The sequence below is a fragment of the Echeneis naucrates genome, chromosome 17 (genome assembly GCF_900963305.1).
Source record: "Echeneis naucrates chromosome 17, fEcheNa1.1, whole genome shotgun sequence".
NCBI classification, from domain to species: Eukaryota; Metazoa; Chordata; class Actinopteri; order Carangiformes; family Echeneidae; genus Echeneis; species Echeneis naucrates.
The window spans coordinates 18,965,448-18,989,267 of NC_042527.1; the positions used below are offsets into that span (position 1 = coordinate 18,965,448).

General features: G+C 40.8%; 1 protein-coding gene across 1 annotated transcript in view; it reads right to left on the bottom strand.

Annotated features, from left to right (window-relative positions):
* The window catches only part of lig1 (ligase I, DNA, ATP-dependent), a 46,079-nt gene extending 22,539 nt beyond the window's left edge, over positions 1-23,540 (bottom strand). Inside the window, exons 1-18 of the mRNA XM_029524619.1 lie at positions 23,396-23,540; positions 22,835-22,903; positions 21,809-21,989; positions 20,099-20,264; positions 18,458-18,595; positions 16,022-16,396; positions 15,756-15,864; positions 13,289-13,375; positions 10,226-10,282; positions 9,424-9,482; positions 8,754-8,867; positions 8,430-8,596; positions 7,930-8,006; positions 7,608-7,699; positions 6,166-6,265; positions 5,853-5,938; positions 4,817-4,932; positions 2,268-2,363 (exon numbers count right to left, since the gene is read on the bottom strand). Of these exons, the coding sequence (XP_029380479.1) occupies positions 2,268-2,363; positions 4,817-4,932; positions 5,853-5,938; positions 6,166-6,265; positions 7,608-7,699; positions 7,930-8,006; positions 8,430-8,596; positions 8,754-8,867; positions 9,424-9,482; positions 10,226-10,282; positions 13,289-13,375; positions 15,756-15,864; positions 16,022-16,396; positions 18,458-18,595; positions 20,099-20,264; positions 21,809-21,989; positions 22,835-22,903; positions 23,396-23,412 (2,106 nt within the window). The 5' untranslated portion in view covers positions 23,413-23,540. The remainder of the gene's footprint in view (positions 1-2,267; positions 2,364-4,816; positions 4,933-5,852; positions 5,939-6,165; positions 6,266-7,607; positions 7,700-7,929; positions 8,007-8,429; positions 8,597-8,753; positions 8,868-9,423; positions 9,483-10,225; positions 10,283-13,288; positions 13,376-15,755; positions 15,865-16,021; positions 16,397-18,457; positions 18,596-20,098; positions 20,265-21,808; positions 21,990-22,834; positions 22,904-23,395) is intronic.
* Between the last annotated feature and the right edge of the window lie 280 nt (positions 23,541-23,820).

Genomic DNA, 23,820 nt, shown 5'->3' on the forward strand with positions numbered 1-23,820 from the left:
AAATCTTTCTGCAATGACCTACACTGATTTTCTAAGGAGTTAATCGTCCTTTGCTCTCATGTTAAAATGTTTTATCATCATCGCAACTTTATAACAGAAATAAACACGTTTACAAGCTTTGTCTCAAGAGCGAATTTTCTGCTTTGCGACAACAGCACTAGGGGGGAATTTTATACAACTTGTGTATTTTTATTTTATTACGGTGCAGAGCCGCTTTCAGTGACAGGTTGGTGTATGTTCGTCATAAAGTGGTACGGACTCCTGTCTCGGCTCCACATACTGCCTTTCTCATTGCCCAGTTTCAGATTAGTGGAGAGTAAGGTAAAGTTAGAAACCTCCAAGAGCCGCCCACTCATCAAAACTGTTCTTTGGAAACACATGAATGACATCGTGGCGCTTATGTCCATTGTGATTTAAAGCCTGTGCGATTTTCAAGCCTCAAACTGAACTGTTTGTTTAAAACTAACTTGATCACCAAGAGACCTTTATTAAAGAGTTAACTTCTGGCAGATGGCAAGAAATGGAAGAGGAAGCGTAACTGAAAGCAGACAAGACACATTACGCAAGCAATCAGGAAACAATGAAATAATTAGCAACTTAGAAGTTGAAGTGAACTTACTTTGTTAAAACACTGTAGGTAGGTGTGTTTATTCCTGCTGTGACACCACACTAAAACTACGTCTCAACCAGATATACACCGGTTGGTTTGCTGCAGTTCCAACCTCCCACCCAGCATCATTTCCTTCCTAATTCTGAATAGGACCGAACAGAGTCCGATCATTGCCAATGCTTCTTACATCTAATCTTTCTCTGTGATTAAATTCACCACAACTTTGACAGCAAAAAAACACGATTCCCGAAAATTCATTGAAAATCTGACTGCTGATTTCTGAGACAGAGATGCAGGTCAACTGATGCAGACCAGGAAATGTTCATATGCCGTACTTAGCAGTACGGAAGCAGCATTTCTTTAAATACTGAAAGACTTGAGAATTTATTTGAAACATGGAGCTTTGTTCCCTGTAGCGGTCAAAGTATTGCCCTTGGGTTTTATTTTTCCAGCTCAGAGGAATTTTTTTGTAGCATTAGAAGTAAGTACTAATAAGTGCGATTCACTGAAGAAACGCTTGATCTGAAAAACTGTGCATTGTGGAAAGATGGAACTTGTGAAACTTGTTTCTCAGCAGACTTCAGCGGTTTTGCACACATTTTACTTCAAAATAAAATTCCTCTAAATGATTGAGACAGGGTGATTCTTAAACTCTCTGGTAAGCGCTGCAGTGCTGCCTTAGTTTTCAGAGACAAATTAACCCCCCCCCCCCCCCCCCCCCCCACAGAGAATTCAGTGGAGCAGCAGTGCACCTGTTTCCTCTTATAACATATAAATTATTCCTTAATAAATTCAAGCAAAGGGACCCATTAGTAACCACCTCTGACAAAGCTGTGAGTTTTTGATTCAATAATTTGCCTTGATTAACTCAGACCAAAAGGGAATTCCTTTTCATTATTATTATTAGTGATGTTTTAATAGTGTTGGTGGTCTCAACAAACTCTTAAAAATATCAACAGAGTGGACATGAAGGGCAAGAGGAAAAAAAACTGAGATAGCTTTATTTCCTTTAGCTTGCCCTGGCAGAAAAAAAAAAACAAACAAAAACAAAAAAAACGCACTCAGCAGGTGCCGAGGTAGTAAGTATGCTCTGATAATACCAGGCCGACAGCCAAAGCCTTGGCCTGCGATCGCTTTCTTGCTCCCCATGCAAGCAGATCCTTGCTAATTTGGCGAGCCTTCCCACAGCTCCAGCTTTCAATTAAACAACTAGCGTTTTTCCACACCTATTAGACAGCTCAACTTTCATGACAAGTTGTTTTAAATTCTGCAGTCCTAAGTGGAAATTCAAAAAAATAATAAAAAAAAAGAAAAAGAAATTTAATTGGTAGCAGTGGCTCTTAACTAGTGGAGAGGAATGACAGGGCGAGTCAGGGTGAGGACAACAAACAGCCAGAGATAACAAATAAGCTCTGAATATGGGATTCAAGCTGAGACAGAGGCAGAGAGCAGGAGTGGACAGATGGAAACCAGACATATTAGGTAGGTAGATAGGTCAAGAGAAAGCAGGAAAATGGGAAAGAGTGAGTCAGACAGCTGTGTGCAGTAGTTATCTGCACACTGTTGAAGCTGTCAGTTAACAGTCGGGGCTAACTGTGAATCCCTTTCTGCCCCCCAGGGGCTGAGCTGCAGCGCTCCACACGTTCGAGCCTCTTACCTTGGGGATGCGAGAGATGATATCTGGGTATTTGCTGGTGTTGTCTTCTTGGTTTCGACTGAATATTCGAACCTCGCCGCTCTCCAGAATATGAATCTTTGGGAGGAAATGGACACAATTCAATAAATACAAAGCAGAGCAGAAAAGGTATTCATGCGTTTTTTTTGTTTTTGATTTTTTTTAAAGCAACTGAAACATGATCACGGACATTAAGATCAGAAGAAGAGGCAGCCATATGTGCACTTAAATTATGAGTATATAAGTTTAATAAGATCATATCAATGAATATTTCTGGCCTTTTAATATGACACTAACAGATTATATTCTTTCCATACAACGCCTGATAGACGTTGCATGATACTGACTGGTCATATTTTACCACTTTTCATGATTTCAGTGATTGTTCAGTCTTGTGAAATCACTGTTCCACCTGTAGCTAATGAATATTTTCATCATTGATTAATCTGGCAATTATTTTAGATTAGTCTTTTAATTGTTTAGTCAAAAAGCAGCAGAGAAACCAATCACAATTTTTCACTGTTGTAATTTTCCAGTGCCCAAGGTGACTTCCTTAGATTGCTTGTTTGATTCAATCATCACTCACATCAAGCCACAGGCATTGAGGTTATTTTCTCAAAGGGAAAAGTTCACATTTATGAAGGTGACAACACAAAATATTTAGTCTTTAGCTGGAAAAAAAATTGCAATAAGGGTTAATCCATTGATAAATGAAACACGCAATCGCGGCTGTGAGAGCGCTGCTTCATCCACACGTGATTAGTTTGGGATCTGTGACAGATGGTGACAGACAGTTACAGGTTTATATAAATGAATCCTGGTGCTGCCTCATGTTTACAGTTCTGCAGTTTGGATTGAGCTGTTCTCTATGAGTCAGTGACCCAAAATAAGTCAGAGTACTTGTCAAACCAGGTGAAAGAAGCTGAAAGAAAAATTCTGACCACAACTAAGACGATCCGATACAACGCTTTGTCAAGAAAAGGGACAAGAAGGCCGACGTGGCTCTTTGCTCTCTCTCCTCTGTATCGCTTGGTTAAACTTGGGTCTTTAGCCTTTTGTGTGTATGTGTAGTCTGCTGTCCTCAACAGGTCTGTGTGAAAAGAATCATCAGGCTTAAGGTCTCCGTGTCCTGATGGCGCTGCTCTTGCCTTTAGAAATATATTGTCAGACTGCGAGCTAACTAATGTTCTCTCCCTGAAATTCGTGTCATCTTTGTATCAATCCATTGCGTTTGTTAAAAGACAATATATGCTGGTCGGCCCTATTGAGGCAACAATAATTGGGTCAGTTCTTGCTTTTCTTTGAAACATGTGAACCATCCAAGACTCATCATCCCTGCAGCCATTTGCTCATTTGTCTTGATCCGAATTCTGCCAAAAAATTCCTTTTCTTTTCTTTTTTTTTTTAATTCAAGCCATTGCTTGTTTTACATTTGTTCTTTATTACTCATGTGTTTTACAGCTGCTCAGTGTGTCTGTTGTTATTATGTTCCTTTTTACACATTATCTACAACTACATATTATGTTCAGGTGCCACTTGGCCAGGGACAACAGATCTCTCATGATGAGTCACGCTCCTTTTTTTTCCCCCCATTGATCAAGGATCCAATCATATCTGATCAACGTCAAAAAGAGATTCAGACACAGCTGATTATTAAATAGGACGAACAGTCCATGAATACATGATTCATCAGCTGACACACACAGATTGCACTTGTGGTGGCGGCTGCGAACAATCACATTCATATACAAAATACTGTATGTATACACACACACACACACACACACACACACACACACAAACAAACATGCACAAACACACTGGGAGTCATTAAGTGAGTGGTGTGCCGCGAGTCCCTCTGCTGGCTGGTTGTGATACAGTCCACTGCAGTGAGACCAGAGAGAGAGAACTGAGAGAAAGAAAAGGACGTCATAAGGTTTGTTCACTCACTGTTTCTGTTTCTCCCTCCCTGCTTAGCTCTCTTTTTCTCAATTCAACTCAGTTCAAAGGCACTTTATTGGCATGACTGTCCAAAATTAACAATACAGCTGGAGGGGTTTACATTACAGTCTTGCGCTTTATGTCTCTCTCGAAATTTCCTCAGCCACACTACTGTCTCCCGTTTGTCTCCATTTTTCATCTTCCTCTCCCTCATATGTGTCTCGCCTTCACTGTCTCTTTCCTCACGAGCTCTCCATCTCCAACACACCCCCTCCTCCCTCTCTCTCTCTCTGGTTCACAATGGCAGAGGTAGTTTGCTCTGCCTACAGGCCCAGGGCGAAAGCAGCACTACTGTTTATCTTAAAAGAATTGGCACGCATACACGTCATGCAGAAACACCAGGCATGTATTCGCGCACTAAGTGAAGGCACAGCGACTCACAGAATGGCAATACCTCAACCTCAAAGAACACAGCCGTGAGGGATACGCATACAAAATTCAGCAGGCACATGTTTGCTGCCAAACGCATGCAAAAGTAATGGTCCCATTCTGTCACATTACCACCTACATGTATGCAGACAAATACGCACCTGAGCACGCTCGCCATCGTACTTGTATTCGCAGGTAAACGCCGCCTCGTCGAACTTCTTCATCACCTCGCCAACACCCTTCGTGGGGTGAGCCAACATGGGTCTCAGCGGTACACCTGGGAGATGAGAGGTGGTAAGAGAATTCAATGAGAAGGTAAAAGCAGCAGGAAACAAAACAAAAAAAAAAAGTTGTTAACCATTTTTCATGAATTCTAAACAGTTGGGAAACTAATTGTGAGTCTGCCGAGGACTTTTCTCTATTTGCCACTTTTTTATGGTGCATGTGTGGAGAAGAGGAGGAGGAGACACACCGGTGCTAACAGGCCTCAAGGTCTCACATTTGGTTTGCAAGAAACCCAGAAGCTGTGAAATTAGCGTCAACGACACATTACCCACATGGCACATCAACATCACACCCATAACTGTTTTTGTGACAAAACCACAGTTGAAAGTGAGTTTGTATTCTCATTTGGCCCTAATACGAAAGTTCTCTGACTCAAGTACCCTGAGGCTGCGCTGCTAAGTTAAGCTCTGAGAGCAGGAGCAGAGCGATATAATGAAATATAGCAAACAAATTCCTTTAATTGCAGCTTACAATTAAAGGAACACAATAGCACAAGATATGGCAGGACAATAATGTTGGGACCAAACCGAGTGAGCCCATCCAAAAATTCACCAGCTCCTTTTACTATAATGAATTTGAGAACAAAAAGAGCCCTCTGAGTACCGATTACTTACCTGCCAAAATAGCTGCTAGATTCCTCAAACTGACCGACAGCCAATTTAGTTTCCCTATTTAGTTGTGTTCAGTTGGTAGTTGGTATTAATTCTCTGCCTTGGTGCCAAGGCTCCTTATCACAAATAGCTTTACAACAGTGTAATGGGGAGTTAATCCTTAGTTTAGCGGCATCTTATCTTTCTGTGATAAATGATTCAGCTAAAATAACTGAGTCACCTGCACTGAACTGATCAATAAACACACACAAGTCACCGATTTGGATTAAATAACCTCTCTAGCCCCCGGTTGGTTGCTTACCTGGAGTGAGCTTGCAGTGATTGGGTAACTGGTCTATGCCCTCCTTTAGCAGAACAGGGATGAGGGCGTCGTAATTGGGCATCTCGCTGGATGGGAGAGTGTAGGGGTTGGGGGAGCAAGCGGGAGACAAAGCCAAGTGTTTGTGGAGGAAAAACAAAAAAGAAAGAGAGGAAAATCAATATCGCCCAATATGAAAGTGAGCAGTACGAGTGAGGGAGAATGAGGGACGGGGCTTAAGAGGAATGAGGTATTGTAATGGCGCCGAGGAAAGACTGCAAAGCAAAACGAGGAGGTTTGTTTAGGTTTCACTTACCAGTAAGTCTGTTTGAGAATGAGACTCTTTTCTTCGATCCAGGCCCGCCTGCTCTCAGTGCTCATCCCCTTTCCTGCGTCGATCACAGCAGGTGGGAAACCTATAAGAAATAAGGGGGAAGATGCATTTAAAGCAGATCTGTAAATGTAAGAACGTAGCAGCACAGTATTTGTTAGGTCAGGGGCACTAGAAAAGCAATAAAAAGAAAAATATAGAACCAGAAAGAGCAGCTCAATTACTTGTGTACACCTGAACCTCAGTGTTTTTCAAAATGAACAAGACTTTAAGAGCACCATTGCTGTTGAAATGTTTAAGATAATATATGCTTAAAGGCCAAATTAATTATTTTGCTTGAATTATTAATCGTAATGATCCACTCGAGCTCTGCACAAGAATTTGTTTTCGGTTGACCTGCCTGATAAAATAATGGTTAAATAAATAAACAAACACACAAAGAAAAACATTTCCAGACCAGACCATAGATCAATGCAAATTTTCCCACCGAGCCTCTGGTCTAATTGACTCTTATTAAAGTATACCTCCAGTGGAGAATAAGACACGAATACTAATAAACCAGGGATGAATTTATTAAATTTTGGTGTTGCCGGCATTGGTGAGAGCAGGTCAGATTAGCGGAATGAAAGTAGATAGTGACAGCTGTAAATTTTTAATGAAGTATTTAGAAGACATGGCAGTATCAAAGTCTGAATTACATTCTCAGTAACTGGTGTTTTTATTCGTGTAATTTCTTTATTCAACAACTTTATGAGGTCAAATTGGTTTGGGTAACACAATAATTATCAAAATTCTTGTACAACAATTTTAATGAATGCACAGAATATTTTAACACCTTTTAGCACCTTCTCTCCTCCAGTGTGACCGCCTGTTGGGTTCTCAGTAGGATTCTTAATTAAATTTTGTGAGGCAAGTCATTAACAGCTGTATTAAAAAGTTCCCAAACTAAAAGTAAAATACATAAGTCTTCCCACAGATGGGGGGGGGGGTGCACAAATCCAGATCCATTCAAAAGTATATTTGAGAGTTTATCTGAAGCTAATGTGAGGCTGGAACCGTCTGAGTTGAGACGAAGCAAGTGGCTATCTTCCAAACTCGAGGTATTTTTAGGAGAAAATTCAGTGTGTGTTTTCCTGGTGGAGCTGCGGTGGAGAGATTGTATAACAAAGAGGGATTCTGGGCTAAAATAAACTGTAATGTTGGAAGGTACTCACTTGGGTAACTCAAAGTGCTGAAGCCGCACATTAAATTCAGATCAATTTTTGCATCACTTAGGTTTAAAAAGCTTTAAAATGGGGGTCTTTTATGGGCCAGTAAAGATAGGAAGAGTGATAACAGCGAGCAAAAACAGGGTTAGTGTCCATGCAGAGACGAATAATGTTTCAGAATGAATGCTTTTTTGGTTGTAGATATCCTTTAAAGGCTACCTTGTCCAGGTGGGGTCAAACACACAGCCTGGCTGAGTGCTGATAGGACACTCTGCTCAGCCAGGCCTATCCGCAGCTTCCCCGCTAGAGACCTGCCAATCAGAACCACAAGACCAACCAAAGTCAGCATTGACACCTGCTGCCCATGACCGCAGCTACATGCTCACTCATTCACGCATGGAGGTTTTAAAAAAAAAAAAACGTATTCCAAGATTGCCACGTCTTTATACATGCAGATGTATACGTGTGGCTGTGCTCACACAATCAGTTGAGCCTATATGCGTGTGTGTGTGTGTGTGAGAGAGAGAGAGTGTTATTTTACCTGACTATGTAGCGGGCCTCAGAAAAACGGCACGCCACAAAGAGACCTTTGATGATGTCGATTTTCTTATTCATGGCCTAAGGCAGGCAGGAAGAAATTGAGATTCACAGAAGAAGAGCGAGAGACAGCGAGAGAGAGAAAAGAGAAAAAAAAAAAAAAAGACTGAGGTCACCTGTGAGAACAAACTCCACGTTCAATCCAGAGGATAACAAAAAAATTTATAAAAATTAAAAACAGACCCAGCAGCAACGGGAAGGAGAATGAAACAAACTGCTTGAAACATTCCAGCCAGGTGACAACTTATTCAAAAGCTGAGAAATTCCCACCCCGTGTCTGCCAAGGTCCACAATTAAACTAATAATTCTTTGTTCACTCAACGATCACATTAACATTTTTTTTTCTTTTTCCTCCCTGACCCCCATACTCAGAAGGAAATAGAGCGAAAACAATATTTTGTCAAGCTTGCTTTCCTGTAATGAAAATGTTATTCCGTGGCTCACCGAGTTTCCACTCATGCTGGCAATTTCTTTCAATTTCCTGAACACGCCCCCTGCTGTCAGACTGGCCGGTTGGAACATCGTGCGCTGGTTGCTACGGGAGCTCTCGGCCACCAGGCCCAAATCTCCTTTCTCCTGCGCCTCTGCCTTGATTTTGTCCAATTGTCGCCCTGGAAACAAGAGCGAGAGAGGTGGTAAATAGCATCCACATAATTGGCTGATGAACGGAGAATAGAGGCACCAGCAGTCAGGCTGAGAAGGCACAAGCGTTTGGGTGTGTGACAGTGGTTATTTGTGCGTGTGTGGGTATTAACATGTGTCTATTACCAGTTGCTTGAGCAACAGCTTTCATCAGCACCGTCTCTCCGACGCCAAGCTCCATCCCCAAGTAGGCAGGACCCAGCTGGTTCAAACACAGGTACACACAGCACAGTAGGTCCTCTGGAAAAAGAATGTAAAAAGGCGCACACGCATTTTACTGCGGAGAAAACATAAGGATGCACGAGAGACACAATATAGGCTGGCAAACAGAAGAACAGACGCCACACCTAACACAAGTTAGACACACTTGGTGACAAACACGTGGACATACTGACAAACACGTTCAAGACACAACCAAACACACACGCACGCGCGCGCGCGCATACACACAAACAAACAGGGTCATACAGAGAAGTAGACACACTTGAGTCATCAGTGGATACACACACACACATACACACAATAAAAAGCAACACATCAACACAAATACTTCATCAAAATCCCACAGGTACGTGCGTGCACACGCACACACACACACACACACACACACACACACACACACACACACACACACACACACACACACACACACACACACACATCAACGGACTGACTCATCCTCCCACTTTTATGTGCAACCTGGCTTGATCATCATCTCTTTGATAGAGTGGCTGGCAGCCAGATGCCTGTGTAGCTACATCAGCATGCATTATGGGAGAGATAAAACACCATTTACCTGGAGAGAGCAGCAGCACAGAGCGAAGCAAGTTCGACAGCGTCTCAATGTTTCTCAGCCTAGAAAATGACATTGGGATTGCTTTGAGACAAGGAAGACGAGTTAAACGAATTTCAAAGCCATTCTGTAAATACTGGGAGGCAGGAAATGAGATCTGTCTGGAGGTTTTAATCGAGAAATGGAAGTTCAGGAGGCAGACGAGCTGTTCATTTATGAAACGCTATACATCAATTGTAGTGGGCAGGAAAAATACAAGTCATTACCAGGACGTCCGTCATTTAATATGTTCAAAAGATAAAGACTGTCTGAAAAACGCCTTCTCAATTTCTTGGTAAAAGCCCTCAGTTCAGAATTATCCTTTAAAATGTATCATTTCGATTCCTACAGCCAAGAGTCACATGGATTTTCCTGTATTTTCTGTTGGGTTTTCAGCTTCTTTTCAGCTTAAGAGTTGATAAATAAGCCATCAGCCAGGTTTCAAAAATAGCAGCAGAGAATGTAAGTGTGTAAAAATTGTGTTAAAATACATCCTTCACGATTCCTAGAAACTGACCTATTTGTAAAAATTTCGTCATGTTCCATGCACCCCCAACCTCCCTCCAGAAAATTAATCCAATTACCTTACTCTCCCTGGCTGGAACAAACTCCTCTAATTATACTCCAGATACTCCCAGCAGAAAGCCTGAGTGCTAACTTTGGGGATGTGTCTACATTCTTTGAATATTTAGCAATCACATTCTCCCAAATGGCATTTACTTCAGACTGGGATAAAACTCCTTTTTCCTGCATATGGAGCTCTTACCTGCCAGAGTCCTCTTCAATCTTCTCAAAGGTGCGAGCCACTGCCAAGTACGGCACTCTGGAGAGTGATGAGCACATAGTTAGCAGGTGAGGTGTCCACAATGAGAGATTTTTACATTCGTGGCGTTAAGCTGAGCTCAGGGCGGCTCCCAATTAGCACAACAGCAGAACCAGCTTTGATTCCTGCTTATCAAAAGCACCATTAAAGCACCAGTGAGGTGACAAAAGGTCGGCGCTGCCATGGTGGGAAAATTGTGCCCTCACAGTGGCTTGTGATTGGTTTGGAGGAAAAAAAAAAAAAAAAAAAGAACGTCCTTTAGAGCTTTGTCCAGAAAAATGATTGAGGTTTAATTCAATTCATAGAAATTTTAATAACTTACTTGAACTAAAACAGAGCAAATAATATCACTGTAAACTCTTTCATTCTTTCTTTCCTCCTTCATTGGTGCAAAAACATGACAGTAAGGTTTGGAAACAACCATAAGCGAAGGAGAAGCAAATTAAGGAGGCACAAAAGCAAAAAGAGAAGGTAGGAAAGACACAGAGGGATGATTTCCACAATTAACCAGCAATTATTGCTAATATGCTGTATTATGTATTGGAGTAATGAAGACTGAAAAATAGAAATCATAAAAGTATGAACTACAATAACTAAAAACAACAATAAAACTGAATTGGCATAATAATGTTGGGAAATAAATGTTCTGTCTGTTATGAGTGAAAAAGGATGTGAAAGAGCTGCTGGTGGGGGGTTGCCGTGGAGACGGTGGGACAGTTTAAGAATTCAGCGATAAATCGATTTTAATCAATGAATTGGGATTTGTCAAAGTAATTGAATCATCATTCAAGTTCAGCATGAAGAAGAAAATCTGAGATTTTATTTTTTTAAAAGGTGCGTCGCTGAGCCCTAGGTTGGTTATTTAGTTGTTGTCAAGACACCATCGGATTTCTTCCTATCCAGTGTCTCTGTAGCACCACCCAGAGTTTCCTGGTCAATGAGATAGATCTGACGGAGCCTAAAAAGCTCTGGCATCAGCATTAGAGGAGGGCAGAGGCTTCTGGCATGGGGGCCGATGGGCTCGTTGCCTCGACGCCTGGAGTTGTTTTCGTGGTTTTCTGATTTCATTTTGTCTTTGTAGTCTTGATTTTATGTCCTGGTTGTTTGTATTTGTGTTAAATTCTGGACTGTGTTATTTTTGTGGTGTCCTATTGGTTTTTGTGATTCATCTCAGTATTGTTTCTGAGACAGTTGTGTTACATCAACTTCATCCTGTATTCAAAGCAGGTCGAGGCGAACACAGCACAAACGGCGCAGAGGACAGTGACTCATGGTCTCAGTCTGCTCTGAGCTGTGTGATTTGTACCATGGCCTTGATGTGAAATCCTTTTTCATGACCAATTCTAAGTCAAAGCAGTTCACTCAGAAACAGGCTGGTCTTCACTTCGGCTCAGCAGGGAGAAAATAAAACACCCCTAATACAACAGTGACTTGTCACAACTGTTGCATCCCAGATTTGGCTGTTTGGGGATGAGATTTGCTTTGGGCCTTTTTATCTTTCTGTGACAGACATGTGAACGTGGAAAAGGGGGGAATAAAGGCTTGAAGAGTGAAATCCTGGAATTTCATGCTGCAGTAGTTCTGAGCTTTATAATTGGCTGAAATGTCACTATGCAGTGATAATCAAATAGATGACGTTCTGTCAAAATACAGGTCTACCGCACAGAGACTGATCTCTGTAGATAATGTGGATCTCATTCTCTAGGCTATAAAAAAAAAAAATCTATCGTATTCTATAAACCACCTGAAGAGATTTATTTGTGTTCTGTGTTTGTGACCTCTCTGTCACGGGATATCAGGTCTCACTGCTTTGCAGGTTAGGCGCCTTATCACCCTGAGATGGAAACATGTTTTCATCCTTTTGGTTTGAAGGCAGAATCTAGGGACTACTGACCTGCATCAAGCTTGAGATTATTACATGATACAACACTAAGTGCTTTCTACATCCATTTACACACTCTGGACCCTTTTGAAGTATACTGCACCTTTCCTTTTCTGTTTCCTTCTCTGGTTTTCCAGTGCCAATGGTGAGCGGTTACCTTACTGTTACTTGAAAAATGACGTGACCCTTAGGAAGACGGTTGTGTGGCTGACATAATGTCAGTCATTTCTTTTAATCACGCTGTCACAAAATAAATTATTCTGAACTTTGACACATTTCTTAAGAATGGCGTCCCTTCCTGTGGGGGAAAAAAGACAACCTGCTCTGTCACACTCTTGTCAGATCCAAGAACACCCCCTTATTTATTTTCTCTCCAGTTAAATTGTGACAGCAGCATGTCTTGTTTACAGGTTAAATAAGAAAAGGCCATTTTGTGATCGGGCTGACTGGATGTCTACAGGAACAGTCACCGACTAGACAGGTTTCTCTTTCTCAGACAAGCCTTGTTCGAGCTAATGGAGGAGCTTTCCCCTCAACTACAGCAAAAACTGGAGAGAAAGACCCTGCAGGTGCTGACTGTGCTTCGGTTTTACTCTAACACAGCCTTCAAAATGCTTTGGGCAATATGATCAGTGTACGTTGGAAGACTGGATGTCTGGCCATTAGGACAGTATCCTTGGCTCTACAGTGCTGCCTAAGGCGCTATACCCACCTAGATTCTCTTCTTTCTTTATCAGTAAATTTCATTTTCATGGCCTTTTGGCTTTCTTTGTCCATATTTCCCAGCTTTAGTGAAGTTGCAGGTCAGACTATGTGTGTGTTGCTTAGCAACAATCGCTGATTTGCATGTCTTCATGTAAATGTGCACCATAAGACTCAGCATGACCATGGTCGTGGTTGGATCTTGGGTAGACTCGTGAATTTAACCAACAAAAATGGACATTGGTATACGAGTCAAGGGCTACTTCTTAAGCCAAGCCGGGGCTCCCTGCTCTAGAAGACATCAAAGCCCATAATCAATGAAATTCTCCGATTAGTAAAAATATTCAAACTGGGGCTTTGGGTTCTTAGTTTTCCCTCAGGTTGGTGAGAAGGGAGGAAGGTAAGAAGAAGACTCCTCTTACTTTTGGCCGGGCTTCCAGCAGGCGTGGTCCACAGGGTGATATCCTGGCCTGGACGGATCATAGTCTGTCTGTCCTGACGATGGCTCACTGAGGAGGAACAAGACGAGAATGGCAGCAAATTAGTCTCCAGCAGAACAATGGTGACAGCTGTTACGCTCACCGAAGTCAACTCCAACTCTTTGTAGGCAGAAAGTCATGCGCACAATTATCATAACAATGAGTTGCTGGGAAATGTAATGAGTGCTTCAGAAGATATTTTCAAAATCCAAGTTGAACTACAGGAAAGTTAATCTCAAAGAAAAGCACCTCTTTCTGAGAAAAGTTCAACATATTTAATGGCGGTGCAATTCCCATATCACCATTCTTATATAATGATTAATTTTTGAAGGAGGGGAAAGAAAAAAAACAAAAAAACTAAACAAAACAAAAAAAGAACCTCCTTCTGATTAGAGATCTGCTTTTTACCGAAGTAAAACCTACAATATCTCATATGTGTTTCTGGTCCTCATGCAGGGCACAGAAAACCAGAGTAAAACTAAATATCATCTGCTGAATTTATTACAGGGAGCTGTGAACTCTCCTTTTTATGCTGTGCCTATCACTCCTACACTTTCGCACACAAGGCAGTGATAAAAAAATAAATAGTTAGGAGGATGAAAAATGCATTCCCTCTCTTCTCAAGCTAAATATAGCTTGTGGATGGAATAGTTAACATGACCTCAAAATGACAAAGCTGTAATATACTGATGCTGCTGCTGAGTGTTTATTCAAATGTAATCAAAGCATTGTGCAAACCATTAGTATTATCTTAATACTAATAATTAATCCATACAAAAATAGTTTGCCTGAAAGCACTTATGGAATACATGCACATTTCAATTACAGACAATGAGAAAATAATTGTATCTACATATTGAAAAAGAGAATCGGGTAACAAACAGCACCTTTCTGTGTTTTCAATTCTCAACCTGTGGGAGTCACCGGATAAACAGGGTGTCCATAAAGTCTCTATCCAATTTAAAAAAAAATTATTATAAAGGCAATTGATGAGTTAACTTGGTCAGATGTGTTGTATGTACTCAGTGGTTATCAAAGTTTTTAAAATCACATTGCATTTCAGGTACCCTGTTGATGAAATGGGTAGTGTTAAATACCCTGAGATTCCCTGGCCACCTCGTTCAACAGATATTGTGGGGTTATGTTAAAGATATTGTGTATCGAACAGAGACACAGGACATCACTGACCTAAAGCAAAAGATCACTGATGCCATTGCAACCACTGATGAGGCTATGCTACAGCGAACATGGCACGAAATCGAGTACTATCTTGATGTGCTTCGTCCAACTAATGGGGCCAATGTATAAGTGTATTAAATGAGGCAAAAAACTTCAATATCTACTCCTCAATATCTTTTGTAATAATTTCCACATATTTGTCTGTTCATTAGCTTTTGTAATAAACTTTTTAAGTTGCAAAGAGACTTTATGCACACCCTGTACTTCATGTTATGTAATGTTGAAGACGCATCTGCAAGTCTAGATCTGTTCAAAAACTCAACTTCCTCAATAAAATTTTAATTCAATCTATAAATGCTGTATTCACCACATTTAAAAATCTGTTTTAAAATGAGTACTTTGATTCTTAATCCAATAATCAAACTGAGCTTCTGGACACTCATTTTATTCATGTGGGCGGAAATTTGCCACAAAGCAGGACTTGTGTGTTTCCACAGCATTAAACTGAAGCTCCCGTCCCGCTAACATTTCTTAGTGGTATCGATGCTATTGATGTTGGTAACCGATGCGTGACAGAGCTGCATTATTACACAGTGGCTTTAACAGATATGGTCTGAATGTAAAGACAACTTTTTCCTTTATACGGGTTGCTTAGCACTATATTCAACATCAAACCTCAAACTGAGGATCATCAAACCACAGAATATGTACATTTGAACAAATCTATATGGTTATTCATAGTCTACATGAATAACCATCACATCCATGCTGAAGGCTGAAGATTCCCAGTCATCCTGATTATGGTTATCCAAGTAAGTTGAACTGAGGGCAGTTGGACTGGCAGCGCAGACACCTTAACACATCTCTTAAATCCAAATTACTGTCATTAGAACAGCCAGGAGCTCCAACAAACCATGCACTGTTGATGGCCTCGCTAATGACTCCACAGAGGCTAAATACAAGGGTAACTGATGAAATGAGAGGGTGAAAAGTCATCAGGTGTCGAAAACCAGTTCATTATATACAGTTCTTGAGATGAAGCCTGAAACACAAGCAGCCCTGAAAGAAAATCTCCTTGAGGTCTTTTGTGGACTCAATAAAATATGGATTTGACCTTACAGAAACTTTCCCATTAAGGCCATGGATCTGCTAGTGTGGTAAACTTTGGACATTTGGATTCAGCAAAACTAGAGACCTGCAGCAGAACTTCTTGTCATTATGTTCCCCTTACCCCTTAACGTCTTTACTGTCCTCCGCTGAACTCTTCCTTTCCGCATGCGTCTTCTTCTCCCCTTCATTCTTCTCTGGTTTCTCAGTCTTCACTGCAGCTTTTCTGGGAGCTATTTTAAAAATAAATAAAAAAAAAGGTGAGGGTGGAGCAGGGGTTGGGGCAGAGTAATATTTTGCCTTCTTTCCTAACTGATAAAAGCATCAAACATTTACAGACATGTTTTCTTTTTTGTGCAAGTACAGAACTATGCAAATTTTCCCACTCACCAAAGAAACTGCTGATGGGGGACTTCTTGGCGGGCTCCTTATCTTTCTGCTCTTTTACTTCTTTCTGTTTTCTCTGTGTTTGACTTTTTGGGCTCTCTTCTCCCTCTCGTGTGTCCTTTTCAACCACTTCCTTCTTGGCAACGGCAAGCCCTCTCTCATCATCTGTCTTCTCCTTTGCTTCATTTCTATTCTCTGCCCCCTCAGCTTTCTTTTCTTTCTCATCAGCGCTCCTTTTCTCTACCTGCTCCTCCTCTCTGGCCTTCTCCTCTTCCTCTTCCTTCTTGTTCTCCACCTCCTCATCTGGGCTGTTTGCTTCAGTCACTGCCTTTTCAACTTCATCTTTTGCTCCCTCCTCCATGGGTTCACTGGTTTTCCCTACACCAGGTGAGACAGAGAGGGAATAGTTACCGAAGAGATAAATGCCAGCAAGTTTCCTGAGGGCGACCCAGTTTTGTTTTTTTTTTTTCCTTTTCCTCTTTGTTGCTTGGAGCCCACGTTCATAGATGGTCTTAAACATAACAGCCTTCTTCAATAAAATGCTGCAGGTAATATTTGTGAGGTTTCCCTTTCATTCCAGACAATAAGGTAGGAGAAAAAGTTGAAGCTCTGTGTCCCTGCAGACAGAGCTGGAGTCGTTGACTGGGTGAAGACCCGGACATGAAACTTTAATTTTCTCATCTGTGAGTTAAAATGATGAGTGGACTGGACTGGTGAATCCAGCAGTCGCTTCTGCCATTTTGCCAAACAATTTCAGAAAAAGAGTCAGGAGGCCATTTCCCTGTCTGCACTGCTGCTTCTTCTGGAGGCACAATTGCCGCTCCGGAAGGTGGGGTTAAAAAATGTGCTGACCGGCTAAACTCAGTAAGTTCGCTGAAAATGAATGTTACCACCTCCTCCTACACTCAAATCACTTTTTGTAATTTCACCACTGAAAAGACGTCAAGTCAAAACCAAATCGGATAAAGCCAGAACAGCTCTGGTTAACACACATGAGCTGCAGCGTCTGACGTCAGTGCTGCAGCTAAAACTGGGCTGGACAATATTTGGCATATATTGTTGTTGCAATATGAGTCACAATTTCAGTTATAAAATCACATTTCACATTTACATGAAAGTAAAAAAATATTAAAATGACGAGGATGGGATTTTGTTGGGTCTTGTAACAAACAAAGGTTTTGCCTTCCATCTGGAGAACATGATTTGTGAGCTGACGTCGTCTCGCTTCAGTGATAATTATTGTCTGTTATAACACAAAAGAAAGGGCAGCATCAGTAATTTAAAATTGCATATTGGCGATATTTTGATAAATCGTTTAGCCTTGAAGTAGAAAGTATTTTCATACATCTAATTATTTCTTTATGAATCTGTTGGCCATTTAGGTCAGAACTTGTCTCAGAAAAAAGAAAATACAGCTCACAATTCATCAGAGCGCAGTTTGATTTCCTTATTTGATCCAACCTACGCACCAAATCTTTTCAATTTTCAGCTATACTAAGAGAAAAGCTGTAAAGCCTGACACTTCGTAATCACAAGTTAGAGAAAAAGAATATTTACAATGGTTTAAAAAATTTGTTTATACATAGAGTGAATTATCAAAGACTTGCAGACCAATTTTTTGTAAATGAAATGACAAATTATATCATAAACATAGCATACGTGCACCATATATGCAGAAGAAGAGGTCAGGAAAAGTAACCAGGAGGTGTTTTGTGGAGGAGTGTGATAAAAGTGTTTCTTCTCTCTGATGTGATGCACATAAAACCATGTCACAGCTATTTAGAAGTAGCACTATATCTTCCTGCCTTCATTCAATGGAAAAAGTTTTCTGCAATTTGAAATATGTAAGCATTTGAAACGTTGAAATGATTTATATGTACAAACTGCTTCTACTCCATATTTGCTAACTTCATGTCCTCTTTTTGTTCTGGACTTTTTCCTGCTCAGGCACAGATGGTATTCATGCAAGAGTGCTGCTGTGAAAACTTTGTGTTGCTATGACTGCAAGAAAGTGATGCTGACAGAGTGCAAGTATTTTGTATAATGTGCAACACACTACAGAGTAAAACCAAGGCATGTGTCCATGGAATATGCGGACAACAGATACCATTGTCTGTACAGCAGGAATATAAGCAGCACTGAAATGTGACATTTTGTGCAGTAACATTGACAGGAATTGGAAAAAATATTTCTATCTTCTATTGCTTTTATCATGGAAATAATAAAATACGAGATAATTCTGTGGAGACATTTCCAAAATCAGACTGGAATGATTGTTGATAAAATATTTCTTGTCTTTTTACCATTTATCCAAAGTGTTTGTGCATCTTCCCAGTTCCTTGACGGGTTTAAGGTAATTTTCCATCCTCACAAAGACTTTTAGGGCCCGTGTAGAAAGCTGTTAGTGTTATCAGCCTCATTGCAGACATGGAGGCATACCTGGACTGCTGCCGCTGGTCTCCACACGGGGTCGTTTATTTTGCTGACCCTGCTCCTCTTTGGCCTCGGCCTCCTCTCTCTGATTCTCGTTGCTGCCCCTGCTCTCATCAAGCTTCCTCTTGGGGAACATCTTCCTTGCTGCATACGTCAGGACAGGCATTAGATTAAAAGAAGGGAGGGGGCAAGGGGAAAAAAAAAAAAAAAAAAAGAAGAGGCGGCATCCCAACTGAAATCATGGCATGAACAGAAAGAAAGTGCAGATGAAAACAGGTCTAGTTCATTCTCTCACTGCAGATGTAGGGCAACGGGGGGGAAGGGGGGGGGGGATCAAAGATGCGCACTTTGCTAATGAAAACACTAATTCCATCCTGAAACGTACTATGCAGCACAGCAGCTTATAGTTCCAGTACAATTTCCTCAGTAATTTTATGCAGCAGTGGTGCTTGAGGGTAATTTTGGTTTAGGTTCTGCAGCTGCCTCAGTGCTGGTCCTTGTTAAACTTCTCGCACAGGTAGTGCTACCATTTGTCTTTTTTCCCCAAGATATTATAATGAAAGCATTAGCCCAGGACATTAGGAAGGCAATTTCAGGTCAAATTAGAGCGTTACTTTAATTTGATGTTTTCCTCAGTGGTGATGGTGGCAGGGCTCTTAGTGTTGCAACGCAACTGCTCCTGAAAGCCAATGCTGCTCTCATCAGACACAAAGAGAATGAGATGATGAAAAGAGAATGAGCCGCTTCCCGCTTAGTGCAAAAGTAGGATGAAGGAAACAAAGTGAGAAAAGAGTGCTTCCCAAATGAAAACACATCTTCACTGCTAGAAAACCAGGCAAAAGTAGCTTTAAATTCCTGATAAATAAATAAATATGCAGCCTTAGTCAAATTTCCTTGGCCATTCTATTTTATAATATGTGCAGATCACTGCACATGGATCTCATTTAGGGTTTACATATAATGAACATGTATGACAAGAAAGCAAGCAGCAGCAGCTCTCTGTTTTTCTGAAATGTGGCGTAATCATGTACAGGCTGCAGCTAAAAAATATAAGGGCAACGGATGTGCAGGCCTTTTCTCTCTGTCTGTGAACCAAAAGTGACAATCAGCCACAATAATAAGACGACTTGCTCTGCCGGTTCCATTAACGCCCAGTCAGCAGAGAACATGGCAAGATGTAATGCATCGATGATATTATCATCACAGTGCAAATACATTCAAGAAAATAATGATATGGGCTCAGCAGATGAAGTAAATCACAAAGACTGCAGTAACATCCAGTATAGCGCTTGTCAGTCTGAAAGTTTGACAGTCAAGAGACAAATTGAAAAAAAAAAAAAAAAAAAAAGTGTGGAAAGTGTACTTGTCTGTTTTTGCTGGAGAAAAAAAGAAACACAAAACAAAACAAACAACCTCTCATGTAGTCACTTTGTGATAAATGTCGTCTTTTCCCTCGTTGTTAAATAATGAGTATTTGGAGCCATTAGGCCCCCGCTAACAAGTAATCAAGTAAAATAGCTCGAGGCGCAGGAACTATAAATTCTCAGCTGGTGTTAAAGTTCAAAACGCTGCAAAAAGGCACACAAATCGGGTGCAAGTCTGGAGTAAAAATCAAAAAAGATCGATAGAAAGAAATCAGTTACTGACCGGTCTTGCGTTTAACTATCCCAGATGGGGAAATTGAGTTTGGGGTGGTGGGGGTCCCCGGTGAGGCTGAAGAGGCCGGGGTGACTGGAGTGGCGGGTGTCACCGGGGTGGCCTGAGCAGGCGGTGAAGACATGGGGGTGGGAACGGCCTTAAATACATCATCCTTCTGAAAAAGACCGGCAGAAACATTAGTGATCTGTTTCCACGGACAGCTGATATTGGAAAAGGCATGAAACAACGTGTGATGTGGACCAATGTGTCAGTTTGCATTACACATCCTCAGTCTGGCATCTTCAGCAAAGGCAAGTGAGAGCTTTTGCTTTTAAATTTGTGGTAATTTAAGAAAAAAAAAAATATAGAAGGAGGAAAGGGGGGGTGGGGGGGCGAGAGAATCCATTTGTCTGTGGAGCTCTACTGATGAGATGGCTGAAAGCAAATTAAAGAAAAGCTGCAGCAAAGCCCATGAAGTAAAATATCTCAGCCCTTTACTCTGTGTTGGACACCGCAAACCCTGAACAATATAAACCTCCATCAATGAAGAACAAGTTTGTGGTTCAATGAAGTGCATCGTTTAGTGAGGCCTGCTAGAAAGAGGAAGAGAGAGACAGAAAGATCCATCACAGGAAGGTTGGAAAGAATTTCTGATTAGACCCTCAACATGAGAAGTCTCAATACTCCCAGTAAACTATACTGTGAGGTCGTTATCACATAAAACTATGATATAAATACAATAAGCATTACAGAGTTGGTCAATAAACTCTCTGCTGAATGGGATTCAACATTCAGAGACTTGTTAAAAATTCAGACTGAGTAAAAATATTTGTCCTTGTGTTTTGTTTAGGAAGAAAAAAAAACCCAAACATAATTGTAGTGTTGACAATATTCCTTGTTATATTTGTCATATTAATAAGAAATAAACTGCATGTACACTAATTATCTGCACAAAGTTTTTACACTGACCTGTCTGCTCTGACATCTAAACATCACATGTTGAAATGAGGTTCATTAAAGCTACTAAATACAACTAGTTTACCAATCTGTGACAGAAAAGTGCAGAAAAGTTTTGACTTATCACATATCACTTATAATACTGCGCAGCTGCCCAGCAGTTATATCTCATTGAGCCTCTCTGGCTGGAGTCATGAAAATTGTTTTCATCATTGCAGCCATGTGAAAGTAACAGTAGTTAGTCTTAGTTAGTTATGCTGCTCTCTTCCCTGAGCGAACAAATAACACAACACCGACACATTAACAATTCAAAATTCCCATGAAGGTTAAGAAGTGTTAACTGAACCGCAGGTGGTTGAGCAGCAGCCACAGGTGATAATCATGTCTTTTTATTATGTGGCTTATTGACAAACTCATTCAACATTGTGAGTCACCATATAATAACCATGTCTTTGTGAGACAGTGTTTTTCCCTCCACTGAACAAACAATAGGCACTGATCTGCCTACAGGAGCTCTAACGCCCTTATAACATTGACCATGTGCAGGTTATAATAGGCCAGAAAAATTTTATGGGTTACCAATTGTTCAAAAATCACTTACTCTGCATAAGGAGAATGGAAGTCACCCGATGATAATTATTATTAACTCAGATGTTTTGTTACTCAGAGTACGTCTGCTTTGTTTCTTCAACACAATCGCATCTCATTTGTTTCAACTATTCTGTCAAATTAGGACGTTTGAGATGCTTTTTGTGTGTGTACCTTTTCTCTTTTACTGGAGACTTCTTTGTCTGCCTGTCCATTGGTGGCAACCTGCCCCTTAACAACGGGCGCCTCGTCATCATCGCTGTCCAGGATTTGGCGGCTGCGCTTGGCGGCCTTCTTGACAGGTGAATCGGCTTCCACGACTCTGTTCTGCACCTTGAGAGGACTCTTGACAGGTCTGGAGATGAGCACAAGCACACTTTCAATACAACATGCATTTGGTATAACTAAAGCTGTAAGGTTTATAATGAGGATTAAAAAAAAAAGAAAGAAAGAAAGCATAAAATTATACAGATAAAAAAAAAACAAAAAAACAATTGTGGCATAAAATCAAAATGAAAGAGGCCAAAAAGCAACGATGTGAAGCTCATTACATAAAGGCAAGTGTATTAAAGTGAGGCTGAAGACGTACTTTAAAGATGCAGCAGCACAGAGATAATGAGCACGTTATGATCAAAGCAGCTCAGAGATGAGACACTTAAGTTATCTCTTTTCATCATGTCTTTTGGTAATAATGACTGGACACAGAAACTTTTATTAAACATCAGAGATCTCTGATTCTGAAAGATCTGAATCAGAGATAATTGCTCACACAAACTGCCAGTTGGGCCTCAATGCAAAAAGACTCCTACATATATAGGAAGTGCTTGAAAATTAGCTCAGACACTAATCTTGTTTACTGATGTCTGTGCCTTTCCAAGCACATCAGCTAATCTCTAATAATTTTTCACATATGCAGGTACTTTAAGTATTTTTACTGACAATGGGTTTGTTTTTGTTTTTTTTTTTATAATCTGGCAGCTGTTATAAATGGCAGAAATATTCTGTAATCAGCAAAGTCAGTCATCTGTGCCAGAGGTTGGGGTTGTTTTTCTTTTCTGTTATAACTTATTGTGTGAAAGCAGCTGCAGATAAAAAAAAAGGATGTGGTTCGTGCAGCTGATGCTTTTCTGCTCATCTCTCCACCAGACAGATGCAGCACACAGCAAATAAAATGCTAATTCAAAGGCAGGCTGGTCTTACTTCTTCACAGTCTCATCTGCTGTTTTCTTCTGCACATACTTGTCTTTGCTCTTCGGCTGGAAAAACGATCTGACAGCAGAAACAGATATAAAAAAAAACAAAACACAAACAGAGTTAAGAAGATCCACCATGACTGAAGCTGATAAAGCAGCTAGCTTCCACTCATGGTTAGCACACAACGGAGCGGCTAGCTACGTTATTGTTAAAACTACAGGTTTGTGCCAACGGAGGGAAGGTTTCCCCCTTCAGACACACACCATCCGCTTCAATGTTTAAGCTTTCACCGCCAGCTAAAGACGAAGAAACCCCAAAAATCTCTCACCAAAAACTAACTTATGCTAAAGCTAACTCGCTTTAAACGTCGTTAAAGCCGCATTTTCACAACAGCAGCAACGACAAAAAAAAAAGTCTCTACAAACATTTAAATGAACCAACACACAACACACTTCAGCCTGCTCGGTTAACACAACCAACACAAGTTGTGTGTCCAGGAAGCTAACGTTGCTCTCTCGGTTAGCTCATCGGGGGAAAACACAAAAAAAAAAACAAACACACACTTACGCGATGCTTCGCTGCATGTTGTCGGGGATCTTTGTGTTTTAAGACGGAAAGAAGTTTAAAACCACAGCTGGGTCCAGCATCCACACATACGACGACGACGACAACACACAAACACACACACACTCACACCGCAACACAAAAGTCCCGCGCTGGGAAAATGACGACAGAAAAAAAGTTGGAATATTCGGCGCCAAAATGACACATCAGCCAAAGATCGTCAAATGTCAAATACTTCACTCCGCAGGGAAAGATTTGGGAAAGAAAGCTGAAATTACTTTAAAAGACAAACAAAGTGTCATTGAAAAAAAACCTTTAAATGACTGAAACAATATTTATACTCCCATTTTATGGGTTTATGTGTGATTTATGTGTGATGACAAGAAAATCTCTATCTATCAATCATTCTGTCGTTTATCTTTAACCTT